The 15,085-nt window shown below is 41.9% G+C and overlaps 1 protein-coding gene across 4 annotated transcripts in view; it reads left to right on the forward strand.

Annotated features, from left to right (window-relative positions):
- PPP2R2B (protein phosphatase 2 regulatory subunit Bbeta) overlaps positions 1–15,085 on the forward strand; it is a 500,138-nt gene that overhangs the window by 458,301 nt on the left and 26,752 nt on the right. For all 4 annotated transcript variants that reach the window (XM_077472980.1, XM_077472978.1, XM_077472979.1 and 1 more), the window contains exons 5-6: positions 7,335–7,512; positions 11,256–11,420. In XM_077472980.1, the coding sequence (XP_077329106.1) occupies positions 7,335–7,512; positions 11,256–11,420 (343 nt within the window). The remainder of the gene's footprint in view (positions 1–7,334; positions 7,513–11,255; positions 11,421–15,085) is intronic.

The following is a 15,085-nucleotide window of genomic DNA, read 5'->3' on the forward strand; positions in this document are numbered from 1 at the left end:
GGGAAACACAGATCCCAGAGGCAGCGGGGACCGTCCTTATTGCGCAGCGCGACTCGCGCATGCGCAGTAGGGAACCGGGAAATGAAGCCGAAAGGCTCCACTTCCTGATTCCCATACCCAAGATGGCAGCGGCAGCACCCGAGAGAGACGATCGAGAATCGAGAAAAATGCAATGCAATATGGCTACCTGGAGTTGTCCTGTACACAGAATGTGTACAGAACGCGGCTCAGAAACATCATTTTCTGCTTTTGTGATTGGCTCACTGATTTTCCCAGAAGTCTGCACTAAGATGCAAGTCAGATTCAGGCATCCCCTGCAACAACAATTTTATTTTTGCAGCTGATTGGTAATTATGAAACCACTCCCATTTGACTCGCTTAGTACAGGGGCACAGAGGAACAAACAAGAATTTCTTCAGAATAACAAGAAGTAGGGATCTGCAACAAAGTTTGTTAAAATCCTTGCAATGTACAAAGAGCACCCAGAGGGAATGTTTTTTTTTTTTTGTTTTTTTTTTAACAAAAGTGGGGTTAACCTTTTAAAGGTGTATTTTGTCTTATTTGTTTGGGTGCTCAGTTAGTTTAGAATTGGAGACCATGCTTTGCAGAGGTGACTTGGTCTAGCAACAGTGAGGCTGATTTACTAAAACTGGAGAGTGCAAAATCTGATGCAGCTGTGCATGGTAACCAATCGGCTTCTAACTTCAGCTTGTTCAATTTGGATTTAACACAAAAAAAAGAAAAAAAAAAAAAACTGGAAGCTGTTTGGTTTCTTATGCACAGATGCACCAGATTTTGTTCTTTCTAGTTTGTTTATTAACCCCACTGTGACTTCATATGTATTTGGAAATATATGCAACTAAATCTCAGTTTGTTTTTTTTTTGTGTTTTTTTTTTGTTTTTTGTGTGTATTTGATACTTGATACTGTATACGGTTTTCTGTAAAATTCCCACTGGAAAGAGTGCTGAGGAATTATATTTTTTACTTATTACAGTCATTTATAGAGCGCCAAATATTTATGCAGCTCTTTACATATTGTACATTCACATCAGTTCCTGCCTTCAAAAAAGCTTACAATTTAACATCTCCATCGGATATGCATACAGTCCATACACATACTAGGGCCAGTTTGGACAGCAATCAAAGGATAAGGATTTTGCAGGTAAAAAAGATGTGCATTTATTTATTTTGGAGCCTGTAAAGCATTGCTGCAGCATTGAGAACATGTTACATTTTCCACCTTAAAAATGGGTGTGACATGTTCCCAAAGGTGAACTTACTCTGTACCTGAAAAGTATTCACAGCGCTTCACTTTTTCCACAATTTTACAGCCTTATTCCAAAATGGATTCAATTCATTATTTTCCTCAAAATTCTTCAAACGATACACCATAATGACAGAGATGTTCAGTCAGGTTCAAGTTTGGGCTCTGGCTGGGCCACTGAAGGACATTCACGGAGTTAGTTGTCCCATAGCCACTCATTTGTTATCTTGGCTGTGTGCTTAGGTTTGTTGTCCTGTTGGAAGATGAACATTTGCCCCAGTCTTATGTCCAGATCGCTCGGGAGCAGATTTTCACCAAGGGTGTGTCTGTACATTGCCGCATTCATCTTTCCCTTGATCCTGACTAGTCTCCCAGTTCCTGCTACTGAAAAACATCCCCACAGCATGTTGTTGCCACCATTATGCTTAACTGTAGTGATGGCATTGGCAAGGTGATGAGCGGTGCCTGGTTTCCTCCAGACATGGTGCTTGCTATTCAGGCCAAAGAGTTCAATCTTTGTTTCATCAGACCAGAGAATTTTGTTTGTCATGCCTGAGAGTCCATCAAATGCTTTTTGGTGAACCCCAGGAGGGCTGTCATGTGCCTTTTACTGAGAAGTGGCTTCCGTCTGGCCACTCTAACATACAAACCTGATTGATGGAATGCTGCAGAGATGGTTGTTCGGGAAGGTTCTCCTCTCACCATAGAGAAACGCTGGAGCTCTGTCAGAGTGACCATTTAGTTTTTAGTCACCTCCCTGAAGCTTTTCTCCCCCGATCGCTCAGTTTGGCCAGGCAGCCCACTCTAGGGAGCATCCTGATGGTTCCAAATGTCTTCCATTTATGGATGATGGAGGCTACTGCACTCATTGGGATGTGTATCCTTTAACCTACCGGCATGTCTTTTGAAGTGTGGAAACCAAAGTACCTAGAGAAAACCCAAGCACAGGGAAAACACATTTTATTCATATGTTTTTATTTAAAGCTATCCCAATAATTTTTGTCTTGAATATGATTTTTACTCATTTCTTTATCACCAATTTATTTTTTGCTGTCTGTGCTCCATTGGTGAGGTTTCTCCTTACATCCAAGAGATGCAAAAGGAAATGAGAGGAAATCCTTTCAAACTGATTGGACATCTTTTCTTCAATGAAACACGTTCCTTTTCCAATGTCCCTTTTAAGGAAGATTTGCTTTCTACTAATGTTCTAAAAAAATCTTCAAAAAAAAAAAAAACGGGCAGATGCAAAACTCAGTACTTCCTGTGGTCTTCCTGCAGCTAGTCTTTTCCCAGTACTGACTTACATGACTTGCTTTAACCACTTAACAACCGCCCATTCCCGATTAATGGCTTCAGGGCGGTTGTTTAACTCTGAGAGGCCGTTAATTAACGGCCTCCCAGAATTCTGCGCTCGCGCGCCCCCTGGGGCGCGCACACGAGAGCATCCGTGACCGCTGGGTCCAGTGGACCCGGCGCATCACGAATCACGGTAAACGGCCGCTCATCGCGGCCGTTTACCACGTGATCGCTCCGTCAAATGACGGAGTGATCACTTGTAAACAAGCCGGCGTCATGTTATGACGCCGGTTCCTCCCTCCCCTCTCTGTACCGATCGGTACAGCGGAGGGGGAAGAGATCGGTGTCAGCAGCGATGTGGGCTGCATCTGCAGTGCCCACATCGCTGCTCACCGAAAATTAACCCCTCAATTCCCTGCAAATACTCTGCATTACTCTGCAATTCCCTGCAAATACTCTGCATTACTCTGCAATTCCCTGCAAATACTCTGCATTACTCTGCAATTCCCTGCAAATACTCTGCATTACTCTGCAATTCCCTGCAAATACTCTGCATTACTCTGCAATTCCCTGCAAATACTCTGCAATGCCCTGCAAATACTCTGCATTGCCCTGCAACACTCTGCATTGCCCTGCAACACTCTGCATTGCCCTGCAACACTCTGCATTGCCCTGCAACACTCTGCATTGCCCTGCAACACTCTGCAATGCCCTGCAACACTCTGCAATGCCCTGCAACACTCTGCAATGCCCTGCAACACTCTGCAATGCCCTGCAACACTCTGCAATGCCCTGCAACACTCTGCAATGCCCTGCAACACTCTGCAATGCCCTGCAACACTCTGCAATGCCCTGCAACACTCTGCAATGCCCTGCAACACTCTGCAATGCCCTGCAACACTCTGCAATGCCCTGCAACACTCTGCAATGCCCTGCAACACTCTGCAATGCCCTGCAACACTCTGCAATGCCCTGCAACACTCTGCAATGCCCTGCAACACTCTGCAATGCCCTGCAACACTCTGCAATGCCCTGCAACACTCTGCAATGCCCTGCAACACTCTGCAATGCCCTGCAACACTCTGCAATGCCCTGCAACACTCTGCAATGCCCTGCAACACTCTGCAATGCCCTGCAACACTCTGCAATGCCCTGCAACACTCTGCAATGCCCTGCAACACTCTGCAATGCCCTGCAACACTCCGCAATGCCCTGCAACGCTCTGCAATACCCTGCAACACTCTGCAACACCCGCCAATACCCTGCAACACTCTGCAATGCTCTGCAACCCCCGCCGATACCCTGCAACACTCTGCAATGCTCTGCAACCCCCGCCGATACCCTGCAACACTCTGCAATGCTCTGCAACACCCGCCGATACCCTGCAACACTCTGCAATGCTCTGCAACACCCGCCGATACCCTGCAATGCTCTGCAACGCAGTACTCTGCAACACCATGCTCTGAGATACCCAGCCATAGTCGGTGATACCCTGCAATACCCAGCCATAGACATCTCCCTCCGCCCTCCGGTGCTTCTACCGAATCGCTAATACGATCAAAGCCAGAATCTTTTTTTTTTTTCAGGCTTCCCAGCTTAGAGGTGAGATGTGGGTCTTATTGACCCCACATCTCACTGTAAAGAGGACCTGTCATGCCATATTCCTATTACAAGGGATGTTTACATTCCTTGTAATAGGAATAAAAGTGATCAAAAAAATTATTTTTGGGGAAAAAAATGTCAAACTAAAATAAATAAAGTAAAATGAACAATAAAAAAAAATGTTTTTTTAAAAACGCCCCTGTCCCCATGTGCTCGCATGCAGAAGCGAACGCATGCGTAAGTCCCGCCCACATATGAAAACGGTGTTCAAACCACACATGTGAGGTATCGCTGCGAACGTTAGAGCGAGAGAAATAATTCTAGCCCTAGACCTCCTCTGTAACTCAAAACATATAACCAGTAAAAAAAATGTAAATCGTCGCCTATGGGGATTTTTAAGTAGCGACGTTTGCCGCCATTCCACGAGCGTGTGCAATTTTGAAGAGTGACATATTAGGTATCTATTTACTCAGCGTAACTTCATCTTTCACATTATGCAAAAATTGGGCTAACTTTACTGTGTTTTTTTTTTTAAGCACAAAACAGTTTTTTTTCCAAAAAAAAGCATTCGAAAAATTACTGCGCAAATACCGTGCGAGATAAAAAGTTGCAAAGACCACCATTGTATTCTCCAGGGTGTTTGCTAAAAAAACATATATAATGTTTTGGAGTTCTATGTAATTTTCTAGCAAATAAATGATGATTTTTACATGTAGGAGAGAAATGTCAGAATTGTCCTGGGTGCTCCAGAACACCTGATGGCGCTCCATGCATGTTGGGCCTCTGTATGTGGCCACGCTGTGTAAAAGTCTCACACATGTGGTATCACCATACTCGGGAGTAATAGCAGAATGTGTTTTGGGGTGTAATTTGTGGTATGCATATGCTGTGTGTGAGAAATAACCTGATAATATGACAATTTTGTGAAAAAAAAAAAAAAAGTAAAAAGAATCTTGATTTTGCAAAGAATTGTGGGAAAAAATGACAACTTCAAAAAACTCATCATGCCTCTTACTAAATACCTTGGAATGTCTTCTTTCCAAAAAGGGGTCATTTGGGGGGTATTTGTACTTTTCTGGCATGTTAGGGTCTCAAGAATTGAAATAGGCCGTCAGTACTTCAGGTGTGATCAATTTTCAGATATTGGCACCATAGCTTGTGGACTCTAACTTTCACAAAGACCAAATAATATCCACCAATTTGTACTTATTTTTACCAAAGATATGTAGTAGTATAAATTTTGGCCAAAATTTATGAAGAAAAAATTACTAATCTGCTAAATTTTCTAACAGAAACAAAGAAAAATTCGTTTTTTTACAGAATTTTCGGTATTTTTTCTTTTATAGCACAAAAAATAAAAAACCCAGCGGTGATTAAATACCACCAAAAGAAAGCTCTATTTGTGTGAAAAAAAGGACAAAAATTTCATATAGGTCCAGTGTTGCATGACTGAGTAATTGTCATTCAAAATGCGAGAGCACCGAAAGCTGAAAATTGGTCTGGTTATTAAGGGTGTTTAAGTGCCCAGTGGTCAAGTGGTTAAACAAACTGTGTCTCTGTATGCAAACGGACAATTTGGTAGAGGCAACACTTTTTTACGTCCTAGCATTCAATAGGGAGAACAGTGATCAGCATCATACTGACATCACTAAATCGCATACATAGTTGGTAAGGTTGATTAACCACTAGGCGTCCGCGCTATAGCCGAAAGACGGCAGCAGCATGGATGCCAGTTGCCGGGAGGCCATCCCTGGACATCCTGCTGTTTACGTCCGCAATGCACCCGCATGCGGGCGCGCATCAGGGAAGTTCTGTGCTGGCAAGAATTCAGGCACTATTAAAAATAGCGCCTGTAAAGGGCCTTCCCTGCAGCCCTAATGTGAGACCCCGAGTGCTTTCACACTGGGGTGGTGCAATTGCAGGACTAAAAAAAGTCCTGCAAGCAGCATCTTTGGGGCTGCGGTGTATACACCACTCTGCCACCGCCCCTGCCATTGAAATCAATAGGAAGCACCTCCGAAGCACCTGTAAAAGCGCTTTAACCCTTTTCTCTGCCACTAGCGGGGTTAAAAGTGCCCTGTTAGCGCCTGAAAAGCGCAGCTAAAACAACAGACTAGTTTTAGTGGCTCTTTACCGCAAAATGCGGCTGCGCTATCAGTGTGAAAGGGGTCTTAAAGTTTGTGTGTTGTCCCTACAACATCGCAAACCTTTACTTCTTTTTTTTTTTTTTTTTAGGTCTATTTTAGGTAGAAATATTGCATTTTTTATAGTAAGATTTACTTGTAAGTAAGCGTTTGATGCAACCTTCATATTTCTAGCCACTGTGCCATATATTTTTAACCCTGATAACATTATTCACCTTTGCAAACTTTCCAAGATCCCTGTCCACAAGAAGTCATACAGTACTAAAACTTTTTTTTTTTTTTTGCTTGTGTGTTTAAATCATATTTCCTTAGCTTTAGGATTTACATGCGATGTAAATGCCAACCTAATGACATTTAGGTTACTAAAGTGATGTGTATTATAAATAGTTGGCATTTATATATAACTAAATACAATACTTGTTTTCACTTTTTTTTTTTTTTCATCTTTTGCATGTCAGTACTTTTTATCTCCTGCAGCCTCTTTACAGACACTTGTATACATACCTGAACCCCAGCAATGGCTGCATAGCATAGTTGGCAGTAGGTTCTCTGATGTTGACAACAGTGGACCATGCCTGGGTAATTTGTGTTGTAATGGGCACTTGTAGTCTCCATCTAAAGTGTTGTCTCCTTATAACCAGAAGTAAGAAAAAACTGCACTAGTGAGTAACACTAAAGCCCTAAACAAATAATCTGATCGAAGCCACAATTCTGTGTGCAACACAACATTAAATAAGAATTGCGCTAATTGTTGAAAAATATTTAAAAAATGGAGTGCCAAAGTGCATCAATCCAAAAAAGTTTTTGAATAATCTGTACAAACAGTCTATAAACAGATGATCTATAAAGATATGTTTAACCTTATATTTGGATATATGCTGAGACCGGGCATTTCTCACTTTAGCTGCGGTTCAGGCAGGCCAGGAGTATATCTTCTTTATTACTTCTATCAGCGTTTGTTTACTGGTAATTTTCAAGTATTTTATTCTTTTCATACTAATCATGTGTGATATCTTCCTTCTTCCAGGTACCTGTATTGAGGCCCATGGATCTAATGGTGGAGGCCACACCACGAAGAGTGTTTTCCAATGCACACACATATCACATTAATTCAATATCCGTGAACAGCGACTATGAAACTTACATGTCAGCAGATGATCTGAGGATAAACCTATGGAATCTAGAGATAACAAATCGAAGTTTCAGTATCCTTTTGCTTTTATATTAAAGGAATTTGTCAGTAGACCACTAATGTATGGTTAAAAAAAATATATACAATTGAATAGCTTTTTCTCCCTTTTGTGGCAGGCTTGGACAATAGGGTGGACCTTTATGGGAAGTGGGTACGTCTTGTGGCAGTCTTGCCTAACGTTGCTTTTAGATTCAAGTAGAACATTCAGTAAATATCCAACTCCAGTCAAAACTCTGATACTTCTCACCTGAGCAGAAAGAAACAAGCAAAAGTAAAAGGTTTAGACAATGTGAATAAAAGCTTTAAACCCTATGGGGTTTATATACTAAAACTGGAAAGTGCAAAATCTGCTGCAGCTCTTCAAAGAAACCAATTAGACCCCTTTCACATGGGCGCTTCCTCAAAGCACCCATGTGATCCCCGCTCTGCTCCGCTATGCAGAACGGACACAGCCCCACTCTCCTCTATGGGGCAATCCGGAATCCGTCGGACAACTATGGAATAGGACAACCATCCGTCTGATCAGATGGGGGCAGATGTCAGCAGATGCTTGAAAAACTGTTAAGGCCACTGTTCGGGGCAAAACGAATGCAATTATCTGCTAGAATCAAACGGGAATGGGAACAGGTGATCCAACAGCAAGAGAAGGAGCTATTAGACATAACCCAGGCACAAAAAAACAACCCACAAATGGACCTTAGGAGCCAGATTGACGCAGCGCGATTGGCTCTGAATCTGAGCCTCACGACAAAAGCAGACAAATACGTCAGATGGAATAGACACCGGTACTATTCCTTCGGTGACCAACCTAATACCCTACTAGCTAGGAAACTTAACCCTAGATCTTTTAATCCAACACTTCCCAAACTGAGATTACAGAATGGCCACACTTCCCAAAACCCTCAGCTTATCACAAAAGAATTGCACCCATTCTATTCTAAGTTGTATGATTCTCCCAATGATTTTAATGTGCATGAGGCGGGAGCATTCTTACGGGACTTACCGCTTCCCACACTGTCTAAAGACCATGCAGAGATGATGGAGTCAGAGTTTACAGAGAGTGAAAGGGCGGCGGCCGTCAAATCCTTGAACCCGTCAAAATCTCCGGGCCCTGATGGTCTCTCGGGCCGCTATTACTGCAAATTTAGCTAGATTCTGACTCCTCATCTCTGCTCTTTTTACAATGAACTGCGCAGGGGTTCCCCCTTACCTCCACACGAGAATAGGGCTTACATACATGTGATACCTAAGCCGAACAAGGACCATAGTGACTGCACGAATTACCGACCCATCTCTCTAATTAATGTGGACCTCAAATTAATGACTAAGATAATGGCTACACGATTGAATGGGTTATTAGCAAATTAAATTCATCCAGACCAGTCGGGGGTTTGTCCCTACTAGACAAGCCCCAGACCAGACGCATCATTGATATTATCTCCGCATTGAACTCAGGTTGGGATGGAGGGGGACACTACTACCTCCCCAGTCACCTCTTTACCTAATTTACATGGGGTACTGCAACATTTCATGACATTTACAGAATTAAAGGTAAACCACTCCAAATCTCAAGCACTCAATGTGTCCCTACAACCACATATAGTCTGAGCATTACGGAGCTCTTTTCCCTTTCAATGGCAGGACAAGACCTTACCATACTACACTGACCCCTACTCTTACCTCATTGTATAAACACAATTTTCCTCCACTATTTAAAAAAATATCTGCAGATCTTAAACGATGGTCGAATAGTCCCCCGTCATGGTTTGGCAGGTTGTGTTCAATTAAGATGACAGTTTTACCAAAAGTGCTTTACCTATTCAGGACCCTTCTGATCTCTATAGATAGGCGAGAGCTCCAGAGGTTTCAGGCAAAATTGTTGGATTATATATGGGAGCACGGAAGACCCAGGGTGAACAGACAGACGATGTATACACCTAAGGCAAGGGGTGGCCTGGGCATGCCGGATTTGTTCAAATACCACCAGGCGGCACAAATTTCACAACTAATTCGGTTTCACACACATCAAGCCAGACCGCTCTGGATGCTGTTGGAATCTTCTCAATTTCCAGGAAAATAGATTAGCCACTTAATGTGGATGAAAGCAAAAGACAGACCTAAAGTGATGTGCCCGACTTTGTCCTTCTCTCTCAATTTGTGGGATAGGCTAGCTACTACCCACACCTTCAGATCCAGGCATGTTCCACTAATCCCTTTGCTTAACAATCCCATGTTCACCCCGGGTCTCCGCCCTCAAGACTTCTCATGGTGGACCAACAAAGGTTTGCTACGTATAGCTGACCTCTGTGACCATAGAGGGGCTTTGTCGCGAATGTCCCTACAAGAAAGGCACCAGCTCCCGAGGTCAGAATTCTACCGCTACACTCAAATAGCGCACTTTTTGGCGACATTGAGTCGCACATCTGAACTCGCCACATGCATCCCAATGGAAACTGCCTGTAGGACATAAGACAACCTCACGGGTCATATATCTAGGGTATACAGCATCTTATTCTCAACCTCTCAGAAGCTGCCTTATATGGAGAAATGGGAAAGGGATATGCACACTACCTTGAAAATGGAAGAGTGGAACAAAATAGTACCATGTGCATCTAAATCTTTTATTAACACTTCTTTGATTGAAGCAAATTATAAGGTGCTGATGAGGTACATGGTTTCAGCTTGAGTGGCCACCTTCGCTTCTGGGGTGTCCCCGCGGTGCTTTAGGGGCTGTAATGCAGACGGCACCATGTATCACATATGGTGGTCTTGCCAAAAGGTGTGACGGTTTTGAATATGCACGTACAATTTTATATATTCTCTGACCCGAGAGAACCTCCGTAAGTCATCTCTGCATGCGCTGCTGGGACGCCCCGTAGAGGGGGCATCAAAGCCAATGAGAAAACGTATAGCTTTCATATTTGTGGCAGCGAGGATCTCCATAGCCAAATCGTGGAGGTCACCAATAATACCCTTTTACTTAAAACAAAATTGTCCTGGATAATAGTGAATGAACGCTTATCGGCAATACTAACCGATAGAATGGCTTGGTTCAACAGAGTGTGGGATCCATGGATTAGAGACCTCGTAACTGTGTAACGGGCTTATCTGGTGCGATGCTGGGGGGCGTCCCCCCCGGAGCTGGAGTGCATCCCCTTTTTCTTTTTCTCTCTCTTTACCTTCTATTCCCTATTTCTTCACCTCATTCTACTATAGCTACTTTTTTTCTCTCCCTTCTTTGAGTGCTCTTGACAACACATGTACCAGCACTTATTCAACTATTATTACTTTAGTGCTAACTATAGCACTGAAGCCGAAATGGAGGGTTAGATATCAGGGGCCCAGTTGTTTGCCACTCTGACCCCTATATGGAGCGAGACAAAGGATAGCTATCTGGATGTGGTGATCCAATAACTCTTCAAAGTACCTTCACAGTTATGCACATGTACATCCATTTTTTTATTTTTTTTTTATTTATTTTTTTCATTCTTCTTCTCTCTACTCGAATTGTTCTTTGTTTTCTTGTTCCTCTGTGTGTCTACGATGTCAGATACTGAAATTGTATTTCTCTTTGTGGAAAATTTGAAAAAAATTATTGGAAACCACAACCAAAAAAAAATTTAAATATGAAAAACCTTTCAGTGGAGTTGATCTTTAAATTACTCTGATGACTTCACCATCGAAATGAAGTGATTTTTTATTTTTTTTCCTGTTTAGACAGATGTGCATGTTTGGCCTTAACATTGTGTTCTCCAGACATTGTGGATATTAAACCAACCAATATGGAAGAACTTACAGAAGTGATAACAGCCGCAGAATTTCACCCGCATCATTGCAATACATTTGTATATAGCAGCAGTAAAGGGACAATACGGCTCTGTGACATGAGATCTTCAGCTCTTTGTGACAAACATTCAAAGTGTGAGTAATTGTCTTTTTGCCTTGTTATATTCCTTTGTTCCTTCTATTAAATATTGCATTGGTTTGGATGTGCTTGCCGGGAATGCTAACTGCACATTGGCTGTGCTCTCAGCCAAACTATCAAACCATCCAATGGCTGGTGTCATAACGAATCACATGTGCAGCACCATAGCAGTTGAAGATTAAACAGAGGCAAAGATGGCAGCTTCCTTGGCTGAAAATGATGGGGGAGTTTACTTCCACTTTAAGTATGCTTATTTTGTGATGCCTGACCTAGATGGGTATGCTGCTAAAGTCAGCCATTGACTCTATTTTCTTTCCTGAAACATTGACAGTGTTGACGGGGGAAGCTCTCCTACAAAGCTATTGTGTTTTTCCAGTGGAGGGGCGGGGGGAGCTGTCCCTCCTGGGAGAACACACAGTGGCTATTGCTAACGGCTATCATATATAATATTTGCATTCAAAACACGGCATGCTGGTTGTACCCGAGTTGAGCACTCAGTCAACTTGGGTACAATCAGCCTGCCCATACACGGTTCCAATCATGCCAACCCTCACACCCCCTCCCCCCGGCTGAACTATATAGATATAGATAATATAATGTTTTGTTTTGTTTTTTCCACTAAGCCAGCCATCATATCCCCCAGTCTTTGCATTGCCTCTTGCCACTAACAATTCTTTCCTAGCTGATGGAAAAATGGGAATGTGGTGCTTTCTTTCGGCACAAAATGAGTTTGAAGTGTTCTGGCTAACTAAGGGCCACTTCAGGCTCACGTGGTGCCCTAGACAGAAATCTTGCTCTAACAAACAGAGTAAATCAGAGTGGAAAGGGGTCTAGGCGCTACCTATCATAGCTAAATAAATATGTGTATATACCCTATGTGTACAATAAATAGGGAAAAAATTCAAGTGAGAGAAGTGAAAAAAGTTTCAAGTGAGAAAAGTTATCACCACACCGGGAAGACACAGAGGAATATTGTGTAGAAAGTTATTTCATATAGAGTTATGTCCAAAGACGGACTACATAGAAATACCGAGTATAAGTGCCTCTAGTGAGCAAAAAAATTAATTGTATCCAAATTCTACATAGGTGTGTGGCCCGTAGAAAAAACTCTAGTGAAGTTTCAGAGAATAAAAGTAAAGATACTCCAATAGTGGTTGAGCCACATGTGTATGTATAGTGAATAAATTATGTGCAAAAAACAAAATAAATTAGAATAAGGTAAACAAAATAAACATGAATAAGACAAGCAATCAGTGTTATACTAATATGCGACAGTGCAAAAAATGTCAAAAGACTTTTCGAAAGAAACTCCTGTATCAGAGGGGTCCCCCTTGGAAGTCTCTTTCCACACCAAATGTGCAGAAGGGTGTGCAAAAATAGGTGCAAATAATGCGGAAAAATTCCAAAGGAGGTGCAGCGGTTATACTAAAAGCATAAGTAAATTACTAAAAAACGTCCTACACAGACAGTAAACATCAATCCTTTAAAAGGGCACAGGGAAAAAAACACACACACAGTCCAGGATAGATACAGTCCAAGTAAAATTTCAATTTCAGGATCTTCCAGTGTTAACAGGTAAAAGTGACTGGTGCTCAGAACATGAAGAAATTCAGGTGACTTCGTGCTCACCCCCTCAGGTCCCCACTCACCAGAACTATGTGCCCACACGGGGCATTCAAGCCTTCAGTATTACACAGTGCGAGATCCGATTGTTCCACAGGTGGGCACGTCCGGAAAAAGAGGGGCACATCCAGCAAACCTCCACTCTCCACCTATATCACCTTCTTTAATACGTGGACTAGTATTTTCAGCAGATGGTACTTTACCAGAGGATCCTCAGAGAGATAATAATAAAAGGGGTCTCATAGTGCAGTATCTTCAGAAAAAAGTACTTCTTTCAAAACAGATGATCAAAAAAGTTTTGCTCAGAGAACGTATTCCCTCAAGGGATAAATGTTTAAAAGTTTTTTATTATTAAGCCAACAGGAGGAAAACAAAAGCAAAAATAAAAGAGTATATATATATATATATATAGCTAGCTTTTCTTAAAAACACCAGCAACAAACACAAAAAACAAAAACTGAAAAACGACAAAAACCCCAAACAGCAAAAAACAGCAAAAAACCCCAGGTCAAATATATGTATTTGGTCCCAGAGTCACAGTTCCAGACAGATGGTACAGAGAAAAAGTAAATAAAATAAAAATGAAAATAAAATAAAAATGAAAAAATGGAAAAAATATAATACAAAAATAAATAAAAAAATTTTAGTAATAAAGGTTGTTCAAACTCATAAACCAGGGCAGGGGCATATGATGCCCTCTAGGTGGCCAAAAAGATCTATATATGGCCAAAGAGAGCCCTTGGGTGATATATCCCCTAAACCCCTGGGGTCACTGTATATGGAAAAAACGTGACACCTTAGGGGAAGAGGAATTTACTCACCACTGGTAAATGCCAAGAGTATAAATATGCAACCTAAAAAAACCGACCTGAACGGTCTTTTAATGCCAAACGGTCGAACGAGGAGGCGAGCTGGGGTCTGGACGCGGAGCTGGCGTGCGTTCCAGCCTGCGCTCCGTCTCAACTCGTCAACCAGGAAGTGGTGTGCGTGGTACGTCAGACGCGTTTCGTCATAAGACGTCTTCAGCGACGATACCACGCCAACCACACACACATCTTAAATATGCATAAAGATGAACGTACATTGGCTCAGAGGGAATAGTGGGATGGTTCAGCCGCCAGAGAGTTCTCCACCTCCCCGGCACACGTTATAGGGCTAGCCCCATAGATCATAGTATATTTATTTATGTTCGTTTATCCGCACGTAGAAGCCGTGTCTTCTTGTGGGCGGAGATGGAACAGAGCTTGTCACTTAATTAACCCATTTTTGGCTCAATCTACAAAAGCCTGGTAGTGGAAATATTGCAGCAAAAGCTACAACACTGGGAAGTCCTTATTGCTCAGGGGCCCATAGTTACAATGTAAATTATAAAGTGTAAAATATAAAGTAACATAGGGAAAATACTAATAAAAATAATTACTAATAAACAAGGGGAAGGAAGGGCCGGGGAGAGAGAGGGCCCTCTGGTGGATAGAGATTTATTTTACATGCCCATAACATATACGAAAGGTATTCCAGCTATTACCTTGTAAAAGTCATGGGAAAAAACAGCAAGTTTCATTAGTGATATAATTACAAGTAAAAAATAAAAAATAATAAGATAATAAAAAATAATAAGATAATAAAAAAATAAAAAAATAAAAAATAAAAAATATTTTTTATATGTATATGTCCACCCCTATGTGTAATAGGACAGTTAATTATTTTATATTTTCTAATTTTCTAAAAACTAAAAACTAAATGTCAGCATCTTTTTTAGTAGTCACCCTAGTGGTAAACCCTACCTGGTAAAAGGAAAGAGGTTTTTTAATAAAAAGGGTGAAGAAACAGATAATTGAGTGGGAAAGAACATCATTCATCTAAAGCACTCATGTCCCTTGTACCACATGATGGGTTAGGCATATCGTATCCATGGTGCTACTTGCAGGAAACCCCCTTTATCAAAAGATGTAAGACGAAAATAGAAAAAATGTAAAGAAATGTGGGGGGGGGGGGGGGGGTTCTATGCCATGTGTGAACCCAATGGAAAGGTCCCTAT

Source organism: Lithobates pipiens, unplaced genomic scaffold (assembly GCF_037356315.1).
Source record: "Lithobates pipiens isolate NorthernLeopardFrog02 unplaced genomic scaffold, aLitPip1_a1.2 Scaffold_8, whole genome shotgun sequence".
In the NCBI taxonomy this organism is placed as follows: domain Eukaryota; kingdom Metazoa; phylum Chordata; class Amphibia; order Anura; family Ranidae; genus Lithobates; species Lithobates pipiens.